Source organism: Callospermophilus lateralis, chromosome 10, assembly GCF_048772815.1.
Source record: "Callospermophilus lateralis isolate mCalLat2 chromosome 10, mCalLat2.hap1, whole genome shotgun sequence".
NCBI classification, from domain to species: Eukaryota; Metazoa; Chordata; class Mammalia; order Rodentia; family Sciuridae; genus Callospermophilus; species Callospermophilus lateralis.
The window spans coordinates 52,657,508-52,680,629 of NC_135314.1; the positions used below are offsets into that span (position 1 = coordinate 52,657,508).

A 23,122-nucleotide genomic window follows, 5' to 3' on the forward strand; every position below is an offset into this window, starting at 1 on the left:
CTTTTGAGTCCTAATCTCTCTCCTCAAAATCAAGCTTCCTGACAATATTATCAATTACTTTTGCTAATTGGCACAAAAAACTGAAAGAAAACCTTCCAACCATTCACTGGAAGCCTGGCTTCTTTGAGATGTTGGGTTATATTGCCCAGCCAAGGTCTTCTCCTGTTGTTATATCAAACAGCAACTGTATATTCTTCCTCCTCTCTTCTGCTTTGGAAAAATTCAGAGTGAACTTTCAGCATACAAATTTTCAGGGTTAATAATTAGTGGCATCCACAGAGGCAATGTGCCTAGTAGTTACAGAGTTTCAGATTGTATCCTGTTTATTACAAAACTTAAAATACCTTCCCTGGGCAATATCCAAAACAGTTTCATTCTACTGCATAATTTGCCTTCATCTCTATAGCTGACAATGAGATTCTTTCCCATTTGGTGAAGGTGAGGGACAGCGGAGAAATCTCATGTTCTCCAAGTGCATACAGCATCTCTCCCCATCATTGTCCAAGCCATTCTCCTCAGGCTTTGAGGTTCAAGTCCTGGTCTGGAGACGAGAAAGTTTCATACCCAACCTTGTGGTCTTTTCTTCGGTAGTACATTCGCGTCAGCACAGTCATCAGGAAAGTCTCCAGTATAAGGAGGTGGCAATTCATCACTGTAGTGTGAGATGAAATATAATATTGGTTATGCTAAGTTTTAAAGGTGGTAGATATCCCACTTACAGTCTGGTGTCTGAGTTAAGCAAGTTTCTCCCATTTATCCCCACACCAGGACATAGAGATACTGTCATTAAGCAACAAAGTAGATTAATGGTAGAACTAGAATCAAACTTGGCTCTCTACCTTCTGGGATCTAATGCTCATACTGTGTGTTAATCAGTATGACCTACATTCAACTCACTCTCATTCCTCTCCCAGGAGTTAGGAGTTAAACCCATGGCTTCCTGGGTTAGCCATCAGGGCTGGCCTCAAGCTGTGGAACTGCAGTTCTCTGTGTGATTAATGAGGTTAGTCAAAGCCTCTGCCCAGATTTATTGGAGACATCTTTTCTGAGAAGTCAGGCTGGCCTAACCTCTTGTCCAAGATCTTCTCTTTCCTAACCCTCTCCTATCTCACCCATCTCACAATGGGATAGGAGCCCTTATATGCTTACCTTGAGACCTGGTTTTAGAGGAAAATGGAGGTGAACAAGCAATCTGTCCACCATTGGCCAATATGGAGAAAATGGCAGGCTGCAGGGCAGTCATGATGAGAAGCATCTACAAAAAAGAAGAGAGGGGATGGGTGGAAGGGGCTTGCCAGCCAGGTTGCTGAAGCTAGGACTTGTCCTTCCATTATGGTTTTGGCCCACCATTAGATCTGTATAGCTAAGAGGGTTGAGATTCACACTTGATGAAATATTTATGGAATTTTAATCTTTAGCAAGTTACAATCTCACCTTCTATCTAATATTTTAATAAGAGTTGCTCACAAGAAACAAGAACTTATTTCCTTATCTTAATAACTGATGGACACTTGGGGGTTAAAAAAAAAAAAAAAAACCAGAAGAGGTGAACAAATGTGTCTTTCAGAGAATTTTCGGAAGAGGTTTTAAAATAAAGAGGCAGTGTGATGAAAAGAAGGAATGTGGGCTTGGGAGTTAGACCTGGAGTCTAGCCCCATCCCTCATTTGCCCCTGAGCAAGCCTCATCACACCTATGGGTCTCAGTGCCCTGCTTTGTAAAACAGAAATGTTAATGAGCTCTGGGATTACTGTGAAAAGTTACATGTAATATACATGGTGTGAAGTAATTAATAGTTATAGCTGTAATAATGCTACTGTTAGTGGCATTGACAGATTATAAGACTTTAGGAAGTAATTGGTGAAAAAAAAATTTAAGGGTTCGATAATACATGTATTATAGGTTGAATTGTGTCTGCCCAAAAGATATGTTGAAGTACTGATCTCAGCACCCCAGAATGTGACATGATAGGGTGATTAGGTAAGAGGAGGTCATAATGGAATAGGGTGGGCCCCTAATCTAACAGGACTGGTGTCATAAAAACAGAAGAGACACTAGACACAAGAGAGAGTATCATGTGATGGTGGGGGCAGAAACTGGAGTGATGCAGCTGCTGGCCACCATCAGAGAAGAGGAGGACAGGTGCAAGGTTCTCCCTGACAGGTTTCAGAGGAGTGTGGCCCTGCTGACACATTGATTTTGGACTTCTGGCCTCCAGAACCCTGAGACAATACATTCTGTTGTTTTAAGCCACCTGTTTGTGGTATTTTGTTATAGCGACCCTAAGAGACTACTACAGCACAGAAAGGTATAAAATAAGGAGGGGAGGGGCAGGGGTTATGGCTCAGTGGTAGAGCACTTGCCTAGCACATGTGAGGCACTGGGTTTGATCCTCAGCACCACATAAAAATAAATAAAATAAAGGTATTAAAATGTATTAAAATAAAAAAGGAGGGGAAAGACCACAGTTTAAGAGGATCCCACAGGGAATCCACAGTTTAAGAGGAAGATCCTCAGTGCTGCTTTTAGCCTTTAGTCTCACCTCCTAACCCCAATCATCTGTAGACAGGAGGATCAAGAGTTCAAAGCCAGCCTCAAATATTTTTCCCTCCCCAAGGCATAGTTACCTGGAAAAGAACAAATTTGGCTCCCATGTTCTGCTCACCCAGGTGCAGCTTAGCTTGACGGAAAAGGATGCCCAGGGCCCAGAGAGCCATCAAGGTGGACACACCAAGTAAAGTGTTGATCCATAAAGCTGTGCTCTTCTCAGAAATCTGTTGGCAGACCAGAAAGTAGTCAGTGGGGGAGGCAAGCTCTTTTCTCCTTTTATTTCTCCCCTCCCATGTCAGGAAAGTTGTTAAAAAGCCCAAAGCCTTGGCCTATTCCAGTGTCATCTCTCCCTCTCAGATCCCTGAGCCTCTACTTTTCCACAGCCATCCTGACCCTGAGGCCCTGTGTCAGGGGATGCTGGCTCCAGCTATTTCTAGAGCTCAAGAGTACTAAATGAGTCTTGGACTTTACTACCCCTTACTCCTGGCTTACATCTGCTGGATCATAGATGCCATCAGGGATGAGGAACAGTCCCACCAGGCTCAGTGTTATCTTGAAGAAGGCATATTGGAAAGGGCCCAATATTAGCAGCTGAAGCTTCTTTCTGAGGAGGGAAGAGGGTTAGGAAGATGAACCCACAAACTACGCACCTCAAGACCTGCCAACTTCCTCACTGGGTTCCAGGGCTGAAGCTGGACAGATGACACAGATACTAAAATGGATGGGGATACAGGAAGAAGCCAGGATTGAGAGCACTGGGAACTCTCCTTGCCTCCCATTTATCTGTAGGCTAGAATTCTGCTTTTGAGCAAGAATGATCAAAACGCAGTGTTTACTTCAAACTAGTAATCAAAATGGGCAGAAGGGGGCAAGTAAATGGCCCAAAGTCCAGTTCTCTCTCTATGGTTAAAGTTTGTGGGGAAGTGGGCTGAAGTTTAGGAGCCTTCTTCCTTTTTCTGGGGAATGGATGCCCATTGTGGATCCTGGATGTGGGATGCCCACCCCTTTATCACTGGCTTTGTCCTATACAAGACTAACTTTAAGAACCTTGAAGGAGAGCTACAGAGCCAAAAGAAGCTCTTGAGGGAATGTAGAAAGAGGATGCTCACCTGTTTCAGGATGCCTCTCCCTTCTGCCTTACCTGGTGAGCAAGAGTGGAGGACAGCAGGGGCAGCAACAGCAGCAGGGGCCTGTATGAACCCTCATTGGGGTGTCCTTCAGAGCTCTCAATACTGCCTCCTTACCACCAAAGCCTTCTACCATGACCAGCATGAGCAGGTAAAAGCACACAGCATAAAACCTGGGATGGGGGGAGATTGGGATTGCAAATGGTGTGGTAGGGACAGCATAGGGGACATCCCTTACTGCTAAAGAGAGAAAGGTTGTGGGGAGAGTTGGTGCTTACTGAGGGGAAGACCATAGAGGCTGACATTCTGGATTTGTGACCCAAGAGGAGTGAGAGGATAGAGTCAAGAGGACTGGGAAGGTGGGAATCTGGGGACCAGGGGAGAAAATAGGTGACAGGAATTGCCAAAATAAGGCACTCCCTAAATAGACCAGAAAGTTGAACCTTGAATTAGCATAGATTGGGAAGGGCTGGATTCATAACTGGCATTAAAGAAATGGACTCTGAAGTCCTGGGGAGACGGAAATGCCCAACCAGAGGTGGGGGTGGGGCTGAATACTCACGAGGTTATGGCCATCTCCACAAGCATGAGGGAACGAGGGATCCAGAGACCAAAGCAACAGAACACAGACACTACCTGTTTGCAGAAGAGCAAGAACAGGTTAGGGCAGGGAGGGACATCTCCAACCTATTGTGACAAGGCCTCAAGGAAGCAAGACTTATATACATTTGAGGTGCCAGTCCTTAAAAATTGCTGCTGGGGGGGCTTGAGGGTATGCTCAGCAGTGAGTATGCCTAGCATTTACAAGGCCCTTGGTTCCATCCCATCACACAAAGTTGCAGCTGGAAAAATAAGGACCAATATAACTGGGTACAGTGGCGCATGCCTATAATCCCAGTGGCTTGGGAGGCTGAGGCAGGAGGATCGAGAGTTCAAAGCCAGCCTCAGCAAAAGCAAGGCGCTAAGCAACTGAGTGAGACCCTGTCTCTAAATAAAATACAAAATAGGGCTGGGGATGTGGCTCAGTGGTTGAGTGCCACTGAGTTCAATCCCTCGTTTAAAAAAAAATAATAATAATACACACACACACACACACACACACACACACTTAGCAAGACACTCTCTCAAAGCTAAAAATAAAAAGGACTGGGGATGTAGCTCAATGATAAAGTGACCTTGATTAAAGCCCCAGTAACAAAAGAAGAATTGTCTATTGGCTTTCCCAATCAGGGGAGCTCAGATTATATCCTCCTCCCCACAGGTAGTGGCAGGCAACTCTTTGCTGACAGGAAGTGTTCATTTAAAGACATTCTCAAAATGCTCCCTTTCTCCTTTCCAGTCCCTCCCAAAGGGCAGCTAAAGGGCCCTCACCGTGGGTGCAGAGCTGCTCCAGAGTAGAGTCCTTCTCTTGATGGGGCAATGGGTGTTCTTGAATAGATAGACAGCATCCTCCAGGAAGATGGCAATTGAACCCAGGGCAAGAGAAGTCATGATGGCCAGGAGGGTAATTTCCACAGGGCCCGATGCTAGAGTAGAAGGGGGAAGTAGATTCCAGTGAGTTTGAGAGAGGAATTTGGGGATATGGAGAAAAAAGATACACTGAGTCTCAAAAAAGAAGCACCCACTAACCACTAAGTGTAAGATCTGACCATGAACCCTTGGAATGCAAAACAAGCAACTGTAAGCAACCCAGTCCATGTCCTTGGACACTAAAAGTAAAACATTGTTAGAGCAATATAATCGCAGGGAAAACTGACATAAAATGCATAGCTGCCCTGATTCTACCTCTAGTTCAGCCCCTTGGTACTGTCTCTCTATAAATATAATTACCTCAGACCAAGAGGTTGCTGCTTGCTCTCAAAATGGCTCCCATTCTTCCTTGAATGTGTCTCTGCTTTCCTAAATTAAACTGTCTATGCCTTTGACACATCCTTAAATTCATTTCTGCAATGTCAAGAACCCCACTCATCCTGAGTTGAGGTCCCCCTCTTAGGAACTCCTTAGATCTCCTCTGGTGACAAGCTGAAGACTCAATACTGCTCCAATAGTCACTGTGAGTTAACATTAACACTGGTTTTGCTCCTTTATTAAGAAGGGATTTGGGGCTGGGGCTGGAGCTCAGTGGTAGAGTGTTTGCCTTGCATGTGCGAGACCCTGGGTTCGATCCTCAGCACCACATAAAAATAAAATAAGTGAAATAAAGGTATTGTGTCCAACTACAACTAAAAATATTTTTTTTAAAAGGGGATTTGACTGGGGATGTAAAATCAGTGGTAAAGTTCTTGCTTAGCTCAAGGCCCTAGGTTCTTTGCACAGCACCATCCAAAAAAGAAAGAAAGACTTTGACTTTTTGTCCTTGAAATTTTTAACTAATTTTAATGGACAAAATTTGTAGATATAAGGTATACAACATAATATTTTTATAAATCTTTGCATTGTGGAATGGTGAAATCAATATAATACATTCAACACCTCATGTATTTATATTTTGTTATGGTGAGAACATTTAAAATTTATTCTCAGCAATTTTCAAGAATATAATACATTTTTATTATTTATAATCACCATATTATACAACAGATCTCTTGAATTTATTCCTCATATCTGAAATTTTGTATACTTTGACCAATATCTCTCTAATACTCCACTCTCTGCCCAATTATTAGTTCAAATTTTTCTGATTTCACATTTGAGATCTTTTCTCTTTCTGTGCCCGACTTATTTCCGTTAATATAATGTTCTCCATGTTTGTCCATGTTGTTGCTGACATGATTTTATTGTGTAAAGACACCACATTTCCTTTATCTATTCATCTATTGGTGGACACTAGATTGATTCCAAATCTGGGTTCTTATGAATAGAGCTGCAATAAACACAGAGGTGCATCTTCCTTGAAACTTTTTTCCCCCCAGTACCAGGGATTGAACCCACTAAGCACTTAACCACTAAGCAACATTCCCAGTCCTTTTTATTCTGACTTTTCTTGAATTTTTTTTTAAGTTTTTGTGTAGTTGTACACAATGCCTTTATTTTATTTGTTTATTTTTATGTGGTGCTAAGGATAAAACCCAGAGTCTTACACGTGCTAGGCAAGTGCTCTGCCACTGAGCTATAGCCCCTCCCCACCCCCTTTTTTTTGAAACCTTTGAAACACAAAGATGACAGGATTTTTCTTTATTTTGGGGTGGGGAACTGAACTCGGGGGCACTCGGCCACTGAGCCACATCCCCAGCCCTATTTTGTATTTTAGAGACAGGGTCTCATTGAGTTGCCTGGCGCCTTGCTTTTGCTGAGGCTGGCTTTGAACTCACAATCCTCCTGTCTCAGCCTCCCAAGCTGCTGGAATTACAGGCATGCACCACTGCACCCAGCATAACAGAGAATTTTTTATATAATTCTTCAGTTATGCAACTCTGTGTGTGTGTGTGTGTGTGTGTGTTTATGAACATACACATAAAACCTACCATACATCAAAATAATTCTGGATGGGTTAAGGAAATAAGTCTTTAAAATTAAATAGGGAAAATAGAAAAAGAATAGAATTTTATTTTCATTAAAACTTTGAAGAGGGCTGGGGATGTGGCTCAAGCGGTAGTGCGCTCGCCTGGCATGCGTGCGGCCCGGATTCGATCCTCAGCACCACATACAAACAAAGATGTTGTGTCCACCGAGAACTAAAAAAATAAATAAATATTAAAATTCTCTCTCTCAAAAAAAAAAAAACTTTGAAGAAGGGAAGATCATCCCAACATTACAGAAATCCAAGAAATCACAAATAGAATGATGGTCAAATTCAATGCAAAAACGTAAAACTCTGGGATGGGGATTAAAAAAAAAAAAAGGCAACAAATAAATTGGAGGACTTTTTTTTTTTTTTTGTAGGCTGGGGAATTGAACTTAGGGGCACTTTATTACTGAACTACATCCCCAAGCATTTTTATTTTGAGACAGGGTCTTGCCAAGTTGCTCAGGTTGGTCTGAAATTTGCCATCCTCCTGCCTCCACTTCCTGAATAGCTGGGATTACAAATGTGGACTACCATGCTCAGCTGAAGGAAAATGTTTTTAATAAATTTGCAATCAAGTCTAAGATAATTATTATATAAACAAAATTGATAACAAAAACAGGAGGCTTTTGCTGAGAAACTGAAAAATGATATTGACACACTTCAGGGCAATGGGAAAATATTGAACCTGCTGAGTAGCTAGAGAAAAGCAAAATAGTAATATATTTTTAGTCTATTACAGGATAATGTTTATAATATTATTGATTAATAGTCTTAAATCAGAAACAACCTAAATATCCAACAATATTGTAATTTTTGAGTAAACTGCCCAATAAAATATTATTCAGTCCATAAAAAAATGTGTGCACACCATAAAAATCTTTGCAAAGAGTGTAATAATATTTTTAAATTTTTTTTAGATGTTGATGGACCTTTATTTATTTATTTATTTGTATGCGATGCTGAGAATCAAACCTAGTGCCTCACACATGCTAGGCAAGCACTTTGCCACTGAGCCACAACCCTAGCTCAAATTATTTTCTTTATTATGATTGTATTTTCCTTTCTTAAAAAATATTTTTTAGTAGTTTATGGACCTTTATTTTATTCATTCATTTATATGCGGTGCTGAAAATTGAACCCAGTGCCTCACACATGAGGCAAGTGCTCTACCACTAAGCCACCATCCCAGCCCTGTAATAATATTTTTAAAAAATATATTAACAGATCTGCACATTTTTGGTCACCTGATTTATGACAAAGGTGCCCACACAGTTTGGTAGTATCTATTAAAACCAGTCATACCTTAGACTTAGCAATTCTATTCCTGGATACATATTCAATAGAATAGAGGACTTATAACCACCACAAAGATGTTCAGAGCAACATTATTCATAATGGTCCCAACTGGAAGCAATGTTTTTCAATAAAAATAAAGATAACTGCATGGCAATATATTTTCACAATGAAACATTATGTGGCAATAAAAAGAAACAAATTGCTGAAACACTCAACAAAACAAATTAATCTTAAAAACATGAGTTAAGGAAGTCAGAGTACATATTGTCCAATTATATTTTTAAAATATTTATTTTTTAGTTGTAGTTGGACACAATACCTTTATTTTATTTATTTTTATATGGTGCTGAGGATAGAACCCAGGGCCTCGAATGTGCTAAGCGAGTGCTCTACCCCAGCCCCAGCCCCTGTACAATTTTTTTTATAGGGAGTTGAAGAATGAGAAAATTGATCTATAGAGATGATTAACATTAGACTGTGGGGCTTTGGAGGAATATCAACTAGGAGAAGAACAGAGATCCTTCTGGATGCTGAAGATGTTTTTAATATTTTTCTGGTAGTTGTTACATAGATTTTCATGGATAAAAATTCATCAGCTACATACTTCTGACCATTGCCCTTTACTATCTGTAAGCTATGAGTGGAAAAAAAAACAACAACAAAGGAGAAGTAAAATTACAACTATGTTTAAAAGATCTGGTTGGGGAGAGAGGAATACAAAACAGCTAAAGAGTGGGAAATTAATACTTTATCTTACAAAACAAAGTCAACAACCAGGCCTGGTGGCACATACCTGTAATCCCAGCAGCTCAGCAATGGCAAGGCATTAAGCAACTCAGTGAGACCCTATCTCTAAATAAAATAAAAAAAGGGCTGGGGATATGGTTCAGTGGCTGGCCTAGTGCCCTATGTTCAATCTCTGGTACCAAAAAATAAATAAATAAATAAAAAGTCAACAAATGCCATCCATACTTTACAGAATAAGAAATAAACTATAGATATATTATATGAAGCTACCCATATCCAACTAAAATTATTGACATTCTTATGTGGAGAAAATGGAAAAAGGTTGGTGCTAAGTGAAATGAATCCTCATGGAGGCAGCCACTGATTTTGTTCAAAATTAAAACTCCAGGAAAGGATGGTATACAAATATTGGTGATTTGAAGGTAGTGTTAGGTAGGAGTTCAGGGACACTAAGATGGCGGAGAGAGGGTATTAGAAAGAAATCACTAGAGGACAAGAAAAGTTCTGGCCCTGTTTATCATAAATCCCCTCTGAGGTCTAATCACCATGACAGCTCCTGACACAGGTTTAAATTTTAAAATGACCAATGGGGGTAAAGAGGGCAGTATTCTAATTAAGTTTTCTAATGTAACAAATGGAGGGGGTGGATTGGAAAATATTCTAATCAGGTATCATAAGATAACCAATGGGAGCCAATGGGGTAAGGTCTTCAATTAGGTCTGTACAGGGAAGAGAAAACCCCACAGTTCAGGATATAAGACCCTAATTTCCAGATACTGGGGCCTTGACATCTGTCTGTTTCTCTGTCTCTCTCTACCTACTCCACTCTTCCTAACAGAGTATTATGTCCACCTCCAATAAATCTACACTTTATCTGTTACTTTTGTGTATCTTGCTTAATTCTTTGTTCGGGCCACCAAGGAACTGAATTTCGACTGGACATCCCAATGGTAACAGGAGCAGAGGATTCTGCTAGAATCAGTTGTCTTTGAGGAAAAAGAAATGAGAATGAATAGGTCAGGAGCTTGCTGATTTTTATTAGTAGTTGTTTTGTACTACATGACATTTCAACCATGTTCATGTGTTACATGTTCATGTGTTACATGAACAATGTATCAAAGGATACAATAAAAATTTTAAAAGTCACTGCACAAAAAAATACCTATGATTCTTTAAAAAACATTTAGCAATTGTTGTTTTGGAGTGATAACACTGTAGGTGATTTTTATCTTCCAATTTTCTGTTTTTTCTTTTGTATTTTAAATTATTTTTATATTGCATATTTTATTCATATTTTATTTGTACTAAGGATTGAACCTGGGGCATTCCAAGCTACATCCCCATCCCTTTTTATTTTCTATTTTGAGACAAGGGCTCCCTAAGTTTGCCTGTCCAGATTGGTTTCAAACTTGTAATCTTCCTGCCTTAACCTCCTGAGTAGCTGGGATTATTGGCAATGAATATTCATTTTAGAACAAAAATAAGCTTTTTAAGAAAAGAACATATGTGGCTGGGCACTGTTGTACATGCCTGTTATCCCAGGAATTCAGGAGGCTGAGGCAGGAGGATCATGAGTTCAAAGCCAGCCTCAGCAATTTATGAGACCCTGTCTCTAAATAAAATATGAAAAAGGGGCTGAGAATATGGCTCAGTAGTCAAGCGCCCTTGGGTTCAATCTCTGGTACCAAAAAAAGAAGAAAAAAACCCCCACTTTTTTCCAAATATATAATAATTTGAAAAAATTCATATGATGCCATGCTTATAAAAACAGGACATAAAATTATAGGTGTAGTATGGTTTCTACAAATGTTAAATAAAAGCTTAGAAAAGGGAAATCACACAAAGATATTCTCAATGCCTGACTTGGTTGGACAATTGATTTTTTTTTTCTTTTTGTTTTTTCAAATTTACTGAAGCCAGATTATTTTCATAGTAGAAATGTTGGTTAAAAAAAAATAATAAAGTCAAAGTCCAGAGAGGAAAAAGCAAAAGTTACTTCAGTAGATCTCTAAAAATCTATGTTAGAATTATTGGGAGTCTCTGCTACTGGGCTCTCTGCCCCTCTCCCACTCAGCTCCTGTCCTCTGCTAAGCTAGAAGTGGACTTCCACTAGCCATCCACGCCAAAGCTTTTCCCAGCCTTCACGAACCAGGGTCCCCCTCCTCCTGGTTCCTCTCCTGACCTCAACCCTGGATCTTCTTAGTCCTCACCCTCTCCCATACCCTGTGTTCTCCAGACTTCAAGGAAGTCATGTTAAATGGTACAAGCCCGACACATGTGGAAGCTAGAAATGTCAAAATCAAAGTAGAATAGTGATTACTAGAGGCTAGGAAGGAAGCGGGGACCTGGCCACAGAGGAAAGGTAGATAGCGAGTACTGCAACACCTGTTAGGAGGGACAAACAGTTCAGTGTCAAGTGACTATAGCTCACAAAAACCTGGTATATATTTTATGAAGGAGTTGAGTAGATGAGCTTGAGGTCTCCAAAAATAAGGAAATCATATGAAGATGGAAATGCTAATTACCCTGATTTGATCGATACACATTGCACACACGTCTTGAAACATCACACTGTATCTCAGAAATGTGTACAAGTATTTTGCGTTAATTAAAAAAAAAAAAAAAATCACTGCAGCTCAGCTCCTCCCTGGGTGTCAAGGCTTCGGATCTTGCTGCCACTCTTTCAACTTCCCACCAACCACTCTGAGCCATTCCTGCCTCTAGGACTTTCTCCTTGGCCTCTGCTTTTCTCCCTGAGCTCTGTATCACTGAGCTCTTGGCTCCTGCTCCTGTGGTCAGGGGCAGCAGCCTGCACTGACAGTCCTGTGTGATTTGGCTGCACATCACAGTAAGGCCATTTGCATAGCTGTTTTCTTCTGCCTCCACTTGGAGGCAGGGGCTTTGTCTGTCAGGCTTGCTCTGTGTTCTGTCTCCTAGTTCCTGCAACAGTAACTATTCTATAACTGTTGAAAGAAAGAACCCTGTAGGAACTCCTATCACCATCCCCATTTTATAGGCTTTTTCAGGAAATTAGACTTAGAGAGTCAAGCACTTTGCCCATGAGACACTGCCTAGAAGTGAAGATGAGATTCAAACCTGAGGTTCCTGATGTCAAGTCCATACTCTTAACCATCACACACAGACTTTGGGTACATGTGTACATAGTTAGGGGAGGGAAAATCAACTGCGACCCAAAGTTCAAGTTTATAAAGTAAGGGTGAAGTATTGACTGCCAACAGAAAAAATGATTTGCAGTTTCTTATAACTGTCGCTTTGGTCCTCTGTTCTTTTCATACTTGCAGTATTTACAGGTTTTTGTATCTACTTCCACAGTGCAAAAGCGAAGAAAAGCAGAAAAGTTCCTTAGCATCCATTAGCTCATTTATCCTTTAGAAGATTGATCTCTCCCTTACTTTTCTGATCTAACCCAGTTCTTCTCAAAATGTGTTTTAATAGCTACTTGGGGGCAAAAATTATTCTATGGCTAAAGGATTTTTAGAAATGCATTGAATAGAATTTAACATGTTTTTCTTTTTCTGCAGAGCATACTTAAGTTTCTAATTTGCTAATTTATAATGTGAATTTCCAAAAGGAAAGTATAGAATGCATCTTCTCCAAAACAATTTTCTATAGAACTCTATTTTCATGAAACACTCCTTGTAATTAATATTCCAAGGAAGACACTGGCATATGCTTGTCCAATTAATCATTTTGAACATATCTTTAGCAATTGTCAAATTTCCCACTGTTTCTGAAATAGTAATAATTTATTTATTTATTTATTTATTTTTTGCTGGGGATCACACATGTCAAGCAAATGGTCTACCACTGAGTCACATCTCCAGCCCTGAAGAAGACTTTTGAAATAATGAAAACAATATAATAATATTACATAAAATTTTGAAAGAATAGTCACTCATAATCCCAGCTTCCTACTAAAAACTTATTTCTGTTTTTTCACATTTTCTTTCTGGAGGTTAAGATTACAGGTTTTGGAGTCAGAGATAGTTGAATTCAAAGTAAAGTGCCACTTAACTGTTTACTCTATGGACAGATGAATTATTTTCTCATTAAATCACTTAGCAAAGTATGTGGTATACAGTAGTTACTCAATAAAAAGTAGCTTTTAAAAGTATCTGATTTCCTAAGGGTGGTGGCACATGCCTATAATCCCAGTGGCTCAGGAGGCTGAGGCAGGAGGACTGCCAAGTTCCAAACCAGTCTCAGCAACTTAGCGAGACCCTGTCACAAAATAAAAAATTAAATAGAGCTGGGGATGTTGCTCAGTGGTTAAGCACCCTGGGTTTGATCCCTGGTATAAAACAACAACAACAATAACAAAAACCCAGCATCTGATTAAAGGGCTTACATGTTGTTGTTGTTGTTGTTATTATTATTGGTACTAGGGATTGGAACCAGAGGTGCTTAACCACTGAGCCACATCCCCAGCACTTTTTTATATGTTATTTAGAGACAGGGTCTTGATAGGTTTCTTATGACCTCACTAGGTTGCTGAGGCTGACTTTGAACTTGCAATCCTCCTACCTCAGCCTCTTGAACCGCTGGGATTATAGGCATATACCACTGTGCCTGACTTCTACATGTTATATTATAATCACTGTATTATATAAAATTACAGCTATTGTACTATATAAAATAATTTGTATTCTGTTTTTTATCACCTATCAGACATTTAAATTTAAAAAAAAATTTATTCTAGTAAGTTATGCATGACAGTAGAATATATATATGCACTTTGATACATTATACATAAATGGAGTATGATTTCTCATTTTTCTGATTGTAAATGTTGTTGAATCATATTGATCATGCAGTCATGTATGTACATAAGGTACAGACTTTTTTCCCAGAGTAATAGCAATGAAATGATATTTCATTGTTTAATTGTAGTTTCCTGATTACTAGCAAAGGAGAGCTTTTTTGCACATTTATTAGCCATTTGGGTTTCATCTTCTATGATTCGTCTGTTCATATATATTTATCCATTTGGGGGGAGGGTACTGGGGAACCTGGGGGTGCTTTACCACTGAGCCACATCCCTAAACTCCCTTTTTTATTTTTTAAATTTGAGACAGGGTCTCACTAAGTTGCTTGGGGGCCTTGCTAATTTGCTGAAGCTGGCCTTGGACTTGAGATCCTCCCGCCTCAGCCTCCCAAATTGCTGGGATTACAGGCATGCTACCATGCCCAGCTATTTTATCCAATGCCCAGCTATTTTATCCAATTTTGATTGGCTAACTTTCCTCATACTGACTATGTGAATCCTTTGTCCATTAGAGGTTTGAAAGCATTTTATCTTCCCCATTCTGTGGTTTGACTTTCAACAGCACTTTTAGTTAAATAGTTTTTTTTTAATCTTCATGTAGTCGATCTTCATGATCATTTGTGCTTTCTTGTTTTAAGAAATTATTCTCTATTGTCAATCATAAAAAATGTCTTTCTATATTATTTTTGTAAAAATGTTTGCATTTTACACTTAAGTCCTTAATCTATCTGAATTAAAGCTACTCTAGAGCTAGTTTCCTATGGGCTATTGCTGAGCACCTCTTCTTAAAAGTCTATCTGGCCCAAGGGAGCATCCACTCATATGGTGACCATCTAAGGAGGAATAGCTGATTTCCGGACCTCCATTCTGTTGCTTTGCTTTATCTCTGACCCTTTGCCATTATTGCCTTATTGCTTTAATTACTACAGCTTTATTATAACCCTTAATCTCTGGTAGGGTGGCTTTCCTCCATACACTTTACCAAATTGTCTTGGCTTTCTCGACTCTTTCATATAAATTTTCAAATCAATCCATTAAAAAAAAGCAGTAAGGATTATAATCACAATCACATCATTAGCGTTTGAAATGCCAATTATTGAAAGATTTAATGGTTCTTCTGGAATACTTTTTCTTATATAACTATCTAAGAGCAGGACATGGTGACGTACACCTGTGATTCCAGCAGCTTAGGAGGCTGAGGCAGGAGGATCATGAGTTCAAAGCCAGTCTCAGGAATTTATCAAGGTTCTAAGCAACTCAGGGAGACCCTGACTCTAAACAAAATATTTTAAAAGGGGGCTAGGGGAGTGTCTCAGTGGTTAAGCACCCCTAGATTCAATCCCCAGTACAAAAACAAAAACAAAACAAACAAACAAACTATTTAAGAAACAACAGTGTTTACCAAAGGAGCGAGGAAAGGGTTTATTTATCACATTCTCCAGCCTCTGGTTCTCCTTTTCTTTCACTGCCATTGCCTTGAACCTACATTTACCTGTCTAAATATTTACCAGATCACCTGCTCCTTCTGCATTCCCCAACCCTCCCTTTCTTTTCCCAATACTTCTGTGACTCAGACTCTTCTATCACACTAATTGAGGACAGTAACCTCTCATTTATATCCCTGCTGCTCAAGGCTCTTCCCCCACAGTTCATCCTGATTACTGATTAACGGTCCTAAATCACTGTTTCATCCATCCCCTCCCAACACCACAGCCCTCACCAGCTGCTTCTGCCCACAGAATAAAGTAGAACTCCTGGATCTGATGCTCATCAGGCCCCACCTTACCTGCCCGACCCTCTCAATTGTCTTCTCCTCCTCCACCAGTAACCTTGAATTCTGCCAGATACAGTTCCCTGCAGTATCTGGGAAACCTGCCAATTCATTCTGTCCCCATCCCTGCTCCAGTAATGCCCAGTGCCTGCTCTTCACATCCCAGATCCCACCTGTTCCACCTGGATCAAGGCAGCTTGCTCAGCTCCCAGACCAGAATGGTCAACCTGTGTTGATCATCTTTGGTGTTTCTGTTTACAATTTTTTTAGCAAAGCAGTGTAAGAACTATTTTGTTATGTTAAGCGAGATTTCTCAACCTGAGGCTTTGGCCTAGATAATTCTTTGTTGTGGAGGGCTGTCCTCTGCACTGTTAGGAGGTAGGTGTGACAGCTTCCCTGGCATCTACCTACTGGATGGTATTCTCTGGTGTGGCAGTCAAAACTGTCTCCAGATATTGCCAAATGTCTGCTGGCCTGAGGTCTCACATGAGGAAAATTTGTGTCTCCTGCTGCACTCTTAAAACAGAAGCTTCCTGAAAAATGATTGTAGCTGCCAACTGTTGGCTCTAACCACTGAGCACCACCAGGCATCTCTGGAAACTTTGGCAGTTGGCAACACTCTAGTTCAGAGCATCTGAAGGAGAGTTGTGCATAGCTCAGGGACATGCCCACATATACCTCCCCAAGCACACTGACAGCAAGCACCCTGTTGCTCAGTGTCAACATCTGGAAGGAGGCTCAGGAAAGCATTAAGTGTACCACAGCGACATGATTCCTATTCAGCATCTTAGAGGTGGTTTATCATGCAGCAAGATAACAAAACAAGATGTGTGTGTGTAAGTCACATTTGTTAGAAAGATGCAGAGCCATTTGATTCTCAGTGTTTTTTTGTGTCTAGGGAATGAACCAAGTCGTACGTATTCCATGCATTTCACTTTCTTTCTTTCTTCTTTTTTTTTACTCCATGTGCTATTATTATTATTTTTTAAACTCTTTTTTTTTTTAAATGTTTAGTTTTTAGGTATAGATGGACTCAACACAATGCCTTTATTTTTATCTGGTGCTGAGAATTGAACCCGGGTCCTGCCCATGCTAGGTGAGCGATCTACTGCTAAGCCACAATCCCAGCCCACCATGTGCTATTATTTTTGTTTATTTATTTTTATGTGGTGTTGAGGATTGAACCCAGTGCCTCACACATGCTAGGAGAGCACTCTACCACTGAGCTACATACAGCCCTAGCCTCTGCCTTTCACTTTCAAAAGCAATTGAGCAATACCCATCTAAATGGCCAATACTTTGAGAACTTTCTTTTCTTTCTTTCATAGTGGAAATCGACCCCAGGGGTGTTATCCCACGGAGCTGCATCCTAGCCCTTTTTATTTATTTTTGAGACAGGGTCTCACTAATTTGCCAAGACTGGCTTCAAACTTGTGATCATCCTGCTTCAGCCTCTTGAGTGACTGGGATTACAGGCGTACACCACTGCCCCTTGCCTGTGAGAACATTTTTATAGATTCATTTAAGTTGAGGTCATTACTCAAAGTAGCTTCCCCTCTAAGTGCTGTGTACTCTTTTCTGAGAGGACGTAATGCAGCCTGCCTCTAGGGTACTTGGATCATTTGGACACCATCTTGAGGCCCTTGAAAGCCCTAGAATCTAGAAAATGCTCCATGTTCCAGTGTCCACAATTTGAATATGCCTTGAGGCTAGGATCTGTGGTGGGCCCACCTCAGGTTTGTCTCCTGGGCTAGGTTGTCATGCCCCACTTTGGTCCTGCTGACTCCTCAGGGAATTGCCCTTCTCCAGGATGTTAGTTACTATGAATACCATGCCAATCATTCCCCAAAGTTGATCAGGCTGGCCGGCTCAGGACCCCTTCTCTTTTGCTCCCCCATCTGTCCTGACTTCCCTCAGGGATGTGTATCTCCTCTCTTCAGTGCCTTCTGGGGAGGGCCCTGACTCACCTCTCAGGAGCTGGGCTGCAGTGGGCGGGTGGGAGAAACAGTCTGAAGGGATGCCATAGTTGGTTCTCAGCACCTCCAGAAGATCTTCTGTGTACCTAGAGAGACACCAGCTTGTGTTTGGAACCACTGGGTCTAGAGAAGGATGTGTGACCTTCACAAGCAGCATGTAACCCTATTTACCTGATATTTCTCCTGCGCCCCTCCCCACAGGGGGTTTGTTCATTTCCCCTTCAAGGTCCTGTTTCTTGGAGAGGGGAACTGGCTGGTTAGGGTGGAGGGTGAGCTGCCAATTAGCTACGGGCAGGTCTGGCTGCAATGCCCAAGGAGCCCACAATTCTTTTAACACCCAAGAGGGCAGCAACCCAAGAAGAAAGAGCAGGGTCCCAGAGAAAGAATGGATTCTTAGCACCAGGGATGGGTCCCCTGTTGGTCAGGGCTCGGTGCAAGCTCCCACCTCTGAGATCTTTCTCTGCCCAGGTTGTGGGGGGAAAGTCCCTGAAGTGGTCCCACAATTTCTCTGAGGACCCAGGGGACAATCAGAGCATTTTAGTTCTTTATGCAGGGAATCAAAGGGCTCTTGGAGGGAGAGAGGGACAGGTCAGAGCAACAGGAAATACTGCTGATTAGCAGCTGGCTCCCCGCCCAGGGTCTGCCAGCTTCACTTACCTGGGGTCAAGTTTTATCTGAGTCCTGTCTGGCTCCATCATCCCTTTTCTCTTCCACTCTCCTGTAGTCACTGAAGGAGTGGAAGGACAGGCAGGGCCCACAGGTTGGGGGCACAGAGAGGGGTGACTCCTGCCTGGCACTGCGGTGCAGGCTTTCTCCAAGAACCAGGGTGGAGGGCAGGTGGAATCGGATCTTGCCTTCTGAGTCTCTCAGCTCCTAGTGCCAACCTCCTATCTAAGTCCACCCTGGAGGAATTTGATCCTCTAACTGGCTGAGTTCCTGGACTCCTCCCTATCCTTACGTGTGGTCTCTCCTCCCTTCCTCAGACTGATGCCTTTAGCTACCTCTTGCTCACCCCCCAACCCCCAACCCCCAACCCCCATCCTTCATCCTCCCTTAAAGAGCTTTTAGAACTGGCTGGTCCCAAGACAAAAGTAATCCTGCCCAGGCCCAAGTTGGGGACAAAATCCTTACTCGTTCCTGAAAATCTCCTGGTCACCTGAAGATGGGAAACTTAGGGACAGAGCTCATTAAGCCAATAGCTGTGTCAGATGCTGTTGGCCTGGCATGGGAAGAGGAGGACTGTCTGGAAAAATGTGAAGAAACCATAAAGATTTCTTCAAGCTCAGTCCCTGGCATTGTTGATGATGGGTTTATCCAGCCAAACAGCTGGGCCTGAATATGCAGGCAAGGGTGAGGGGCTGCATTTAAACATAAGAAGTGGGGCTAGGGTTGTGGCTCAGTGGTAGAGCACTCATTTGGAATGTGTGAGGCACTGGGTTCGATCCTCAGCACCACATAAAATAAATAAATAAAATAAAGGTATTGTGTCCAACTACAACTAAAAAAAAAAAAAACCATCAGAAGTGCAGCCTGGTGTTTCTAGTTCAAGGCCAGACTTGGCAACTTAGTGAGTCTCAAAATAAAAAGGGCTGGGGACATAGCTCAGTGGTAGAGTGCCCTGGATTCAAACCGCAGTACAGCAAGTTGCAAATTAAGATTTCTGAGCATTTTGACAGGCTTTGAAAAATGGCCAGATTATATGTTTATCAACTATTTTACTGATTAATGGTTTCTCTTCTTTCTCCAAATAGATTTAAATCCCTTTGAGACCAAACAATGTTATGCACCCACTAGGTTTCTGGCATGAAGCCTGACACATAATAAGTGCTCCTTGGATTTTAGTTGTATAATGGATACAATAATAACATTAGAACAGCAGCAGCCAATGTCTTCTGAGCATGCATGGCTTGCCCGATGCTGTGGGAAATGCAGTGTGCGCCTTATCTAAACCTTACAACCACTCTTATAAAGTAAATGCTATCTCTAGTCCCATTTTACAGATAAGGAAGCTGAGGTCAAGAGAGGGGAAGAAACCAGGTTAGAGAGCCACAGGTGTGGAGAGAGAGGTTCAGGGGAAGATTCTAGATCATGAGAAAAATGGCCCATAAGGGGGTTAAAGGAGTCTGTTGGGGAAGACAGATGCAACCACAGGAAGTAATTATGGACATGATACCAAGAAGACTTCCTACCCCTGTCCCAAACACCTCAAATTATCTCTTGAGGGTCAAGCAGAGTCTTCTAGTTTTACCCTCCTCCTGAAGTACAATGCTTGGGACAAGACAGGGTAGTGATTCAGGAGTCTCAGGGGCCCTGTCACCTCCTGAGGTGGAGGTAAGAGCAGGAAAAAGAAGACAAGGACACTGTTTGAAGAAGGTTAATGACCTCAGCCCCACCCTGACAAAGAACAAGCTGACTCAGCTTCCTCAAACCATTCCACAAGAATGTTCCCTGGGTCATTGATCTCTAACTCAGTGAGAGGCCTTGAGTTTAAATGCCTGAACTTTAGATTTCCTTGGAGCAGATAACAGGGTGCTGAGGACTTCCCCCAAACTTCCTCAAGTGCAGAAGATCTCCTAAGGGAGGGAAGTGGGGTTAGAGAGCAGGAGGAGGCAGGAAGGGACAGTGGCTGACTAGAGACTCAGTGCTGGCTGCTGGACCAGAGACAATTCAGGACAGACACTGGATAAGGAAGGCAGAAATGGCAGGCTGTCCGTTAGAGGAGAGCTTCAGCTCTGATGGGAGCTTCTGCCCTTCCCAAAGTCCCCAAGTGGCCATTATCCATACAAAGTGGCCCTCAGATTAGCCCAGGGTTGTGCCCTAACTCAAGGCCCATCCACATCTAAGATTTAGTGAGAGAAGACAAATTGAGTGGGCCAATCAGGTTCTTCTCTTGCAGTTTTGACCTGCTAGCTGTCAAACATGGGCTTTCTCTGAAGAAGAGTCAACTAGAAAACAAAGCAAAACAACACAACAACAATAATAACAGAAACCCACCGGGATTTCTTCAGTTTTCTGCAGGGCTCCTCAATTACTTGATCTTTAAAGGCCATTTTCCCTCTTAAAATTTTTCTTATTGAGATATAATTCACTTCAAATAAAATTCACCATTTTAGTTATTTAAAAATGTACATTCCAATAGTTTTTAGTATATTCCCAATGTTGGGGTTGAGCTCAGTGTATGTGCAGTCCAGTGGCAAAGCATTTACTTGCCTAACATGCATGAGGCCCTGGGCACACCGCAATAAATAAATAAATAAATAAATAAATAAATAAATAAATAAATTTGTGCAAGATTGTGCTATTATCAGTATTAATCCAATTGCTGAAGGTTTCCATCACCCTAAAAAGAAATCCCATATCTCCAACCCCCCACCCCCACTTGTCTCCCTGCAGCCACTAATCTGTTTTCTGTCTCTGTGGATTTGGCTATTCTGGGCATTTCATATAAATGAAACTATACAGAATTTTTAAAGATTATGGTTATGAGTCAGGATTCTTAATCCAGAAACAATGGCCTGTAGGGAATGGAGCCCAAAGGCATCATCAGGAAGAACTGAAATGAGATTGTCAACAACTTCAATGATATGAACCTCTTGGAGACCCTCTACCATGGCATCTACACCTAAGGTTTTGATCCATGGCATCTATACGTAAGGTTTTGAGAAGGCCTCTGCCAAGCAGCACTGAACAATTCTTCCTCATAGCAAGGGTACTGATGTGATTGCTCAGACCCAATTTGGAATCAGAAAAATGGCACATTTGCCAAATCATTTCTGTAACAGAGTGAGTTGAATCTGAAGGCCAACCAAGCCTTTGTTCTGACACCTGCTTAAGAGTTGGCTTAGCAGACACAGAAGGCGGTGGTGGCATTAGAAGATCACATGGGTGCCCCCTGTCATCCTTGCATTGAGGGCACCAACATGTGTGCTGAGGTGCTGAAGCTGCAGATGGATGCTCCCTGTATCCTTGTGGGTACCCTTGACCAAATGTTTGACATGCTTAACTGGAGATACTTGTCTCCCAAATACATCAAGATGTTTGTACTGGATGAAATTGAGGAAATGTTAAGCCATGGATTTAAGGACCAGATCTATGACATATTTCAAAAGCTTGACATCACTACCCAGGTGGTTTTGTTGTCAGTCACAATGCCCTGTGATTGCTGAAGGTAACCAGGAAGTTCAGGAGGAAATTCATTCATGTTCTTGTCAAGAAGAAAGGTTTGGCCCTGGGGATGTATCTGCCAATTCTATGTGGAATGAGAGAGAGGAAGCTGGACACACCATTTGACTAGCATGGAACCCTGACCATCTCTCAGGCAGCCATGGTCATCAACATTAAGAGAGAAATTGCATATGGGGCGTGGTGGCACATACCTGTAATCCCAGCTGCTTGGGAGACTGAGGCATGAGGATTGCAAGTTCAAAGCCTCAGCAACTTAGAGAAGCCCTAAGCAACTCGGTGAGATCCTGTCTCAAAATAAAATATAAAAAGTGCTGGGGATGTGTCTCAGTTGTCAAGTGCCTCTGGGTCAATCCCCAGTAACAATCCCCCCCCCCAAAAAAAAGGTAAAACTGAAGCCACAGAGTTCACTGTAGAAGACCTTTTGACTGCAAGGATGTGGCTATTAACATGGTGACAGAAGATAGCAAGAGGACCCTTCAAGATATCAAGACCTTCCACAACACCTCTACCAAGGAGATGTCACTCAGTATTACTGTCCTCATCTGAGAGGGCTGTTACCTATTCCAGGTGAAGGTTCAATCCTGAAGGGCTAGGAGCAGATGGAGAAGGGGAGGGAGCCAAGGGATGGATACTTTTCATTTTTCCTTTGAATAAATGTCACTTTCTGAAGCTAAAGAAAAAGTGGAACTAATATAATATGGGCCTTTTGTGTCTGGCTACTTTCATTTAACAATGTTGCAAGGCTTATTCAAGTTGTTGTGTATAGCAATCCTTCAGTCCTTCTTATGGCTGAATAATCTTCCCTTGGGTGGGTATACCATATATATTTTGTTTTGTCTATTCATTGACAGACATTTGTTTCCTCTTTCTGGCTATTATGACTAATACAAGGTGACCCTCAGATTAGCCCAGGATCGTGTCCTGATTCAAGGCCCATCCACACCTAACACTTAGTGAGAGAAGACAAATTGAGTGGGCCAGTCAGGTTCTTCTCTTGCAGTTTTGACCTGCTAGCTACTGCTATAGGATCATGTACAAGTATTTGGGTGAACATATGGAATTGCTAGGTTTATATGGCAACTCTGTTTAACATTTTGAGAAACTAAGTGTCCAACAACAGCTAAGCCATTTTACATGCCCAGGAATAATGTGATATAGTTCAATTTTCCCACATCCTT

General features: G+C 41.6%; 1 protein-coding gene and 1 pseudogene across 1 annotated transcript; one reads left to right on the forward strand and one right to left on the reverse strand.

Annotated features, from left to right (window-relative positions):
• Positions 1-515: 515 nt before the first annotated feature.
• Slc51a (solute carrier family 51 member A) lies at positions 516-18,454 on the reverse strand. Its single transcript, XM_076867474.1, has 9 exons — positions 18,417-18,454; positions 17,751-17,845; positions 5,047-5,201; positions 4,238-4,311; positions 3,690-3,848; positions 3,041-3,152; positions 2,626-2,772; positions 1,150-1,255; positions 516-652 (listed from the first exon to the last, which is right to left on the reverse strand). The coding sequence occupies exons 1-9, from the start codon at positions 18,452-18,454 to the stop codon at positions 516-518; spliced, it is 1,023 nt and encodes a 340-aa protein (XP_076723589.1).
• A 2,781-nt stretch (positions 18,455-21,235) lies between these two features.
• On the forward strand, positions 21,236-22,170 carry LOC143407823 (eukaryotic initiation factor 4A-I pseudogene; annotated as a pseudogene).
• Positions 22,171-23,122: the final 952 nt, after the last annotated feature.

Bases quoted from the DNA above. Each gene is read 5' to 3' on its own strand.
- Slc51a (XM_076867474.1), bottom strand. From the start codon at position 18,454: ATGGAGCCAGACAGGACTCAGATAAAACTTGACCCCAG. The intron at 3,153-3,689 runs GTAAGGCAGAAG...TTCCCTCCTCAG, and splicing joins CCTCCACTCTTGCTCACCAG to AAAGAAGCTTCAGCTGCTAA. The intron at 653-1,149 runs GTAAGCATATAA...CTCACACTACAG, and splicing joins CTCTAAAACCAGGTCTCAAG to TGATGAATTGCCACCTCCTT.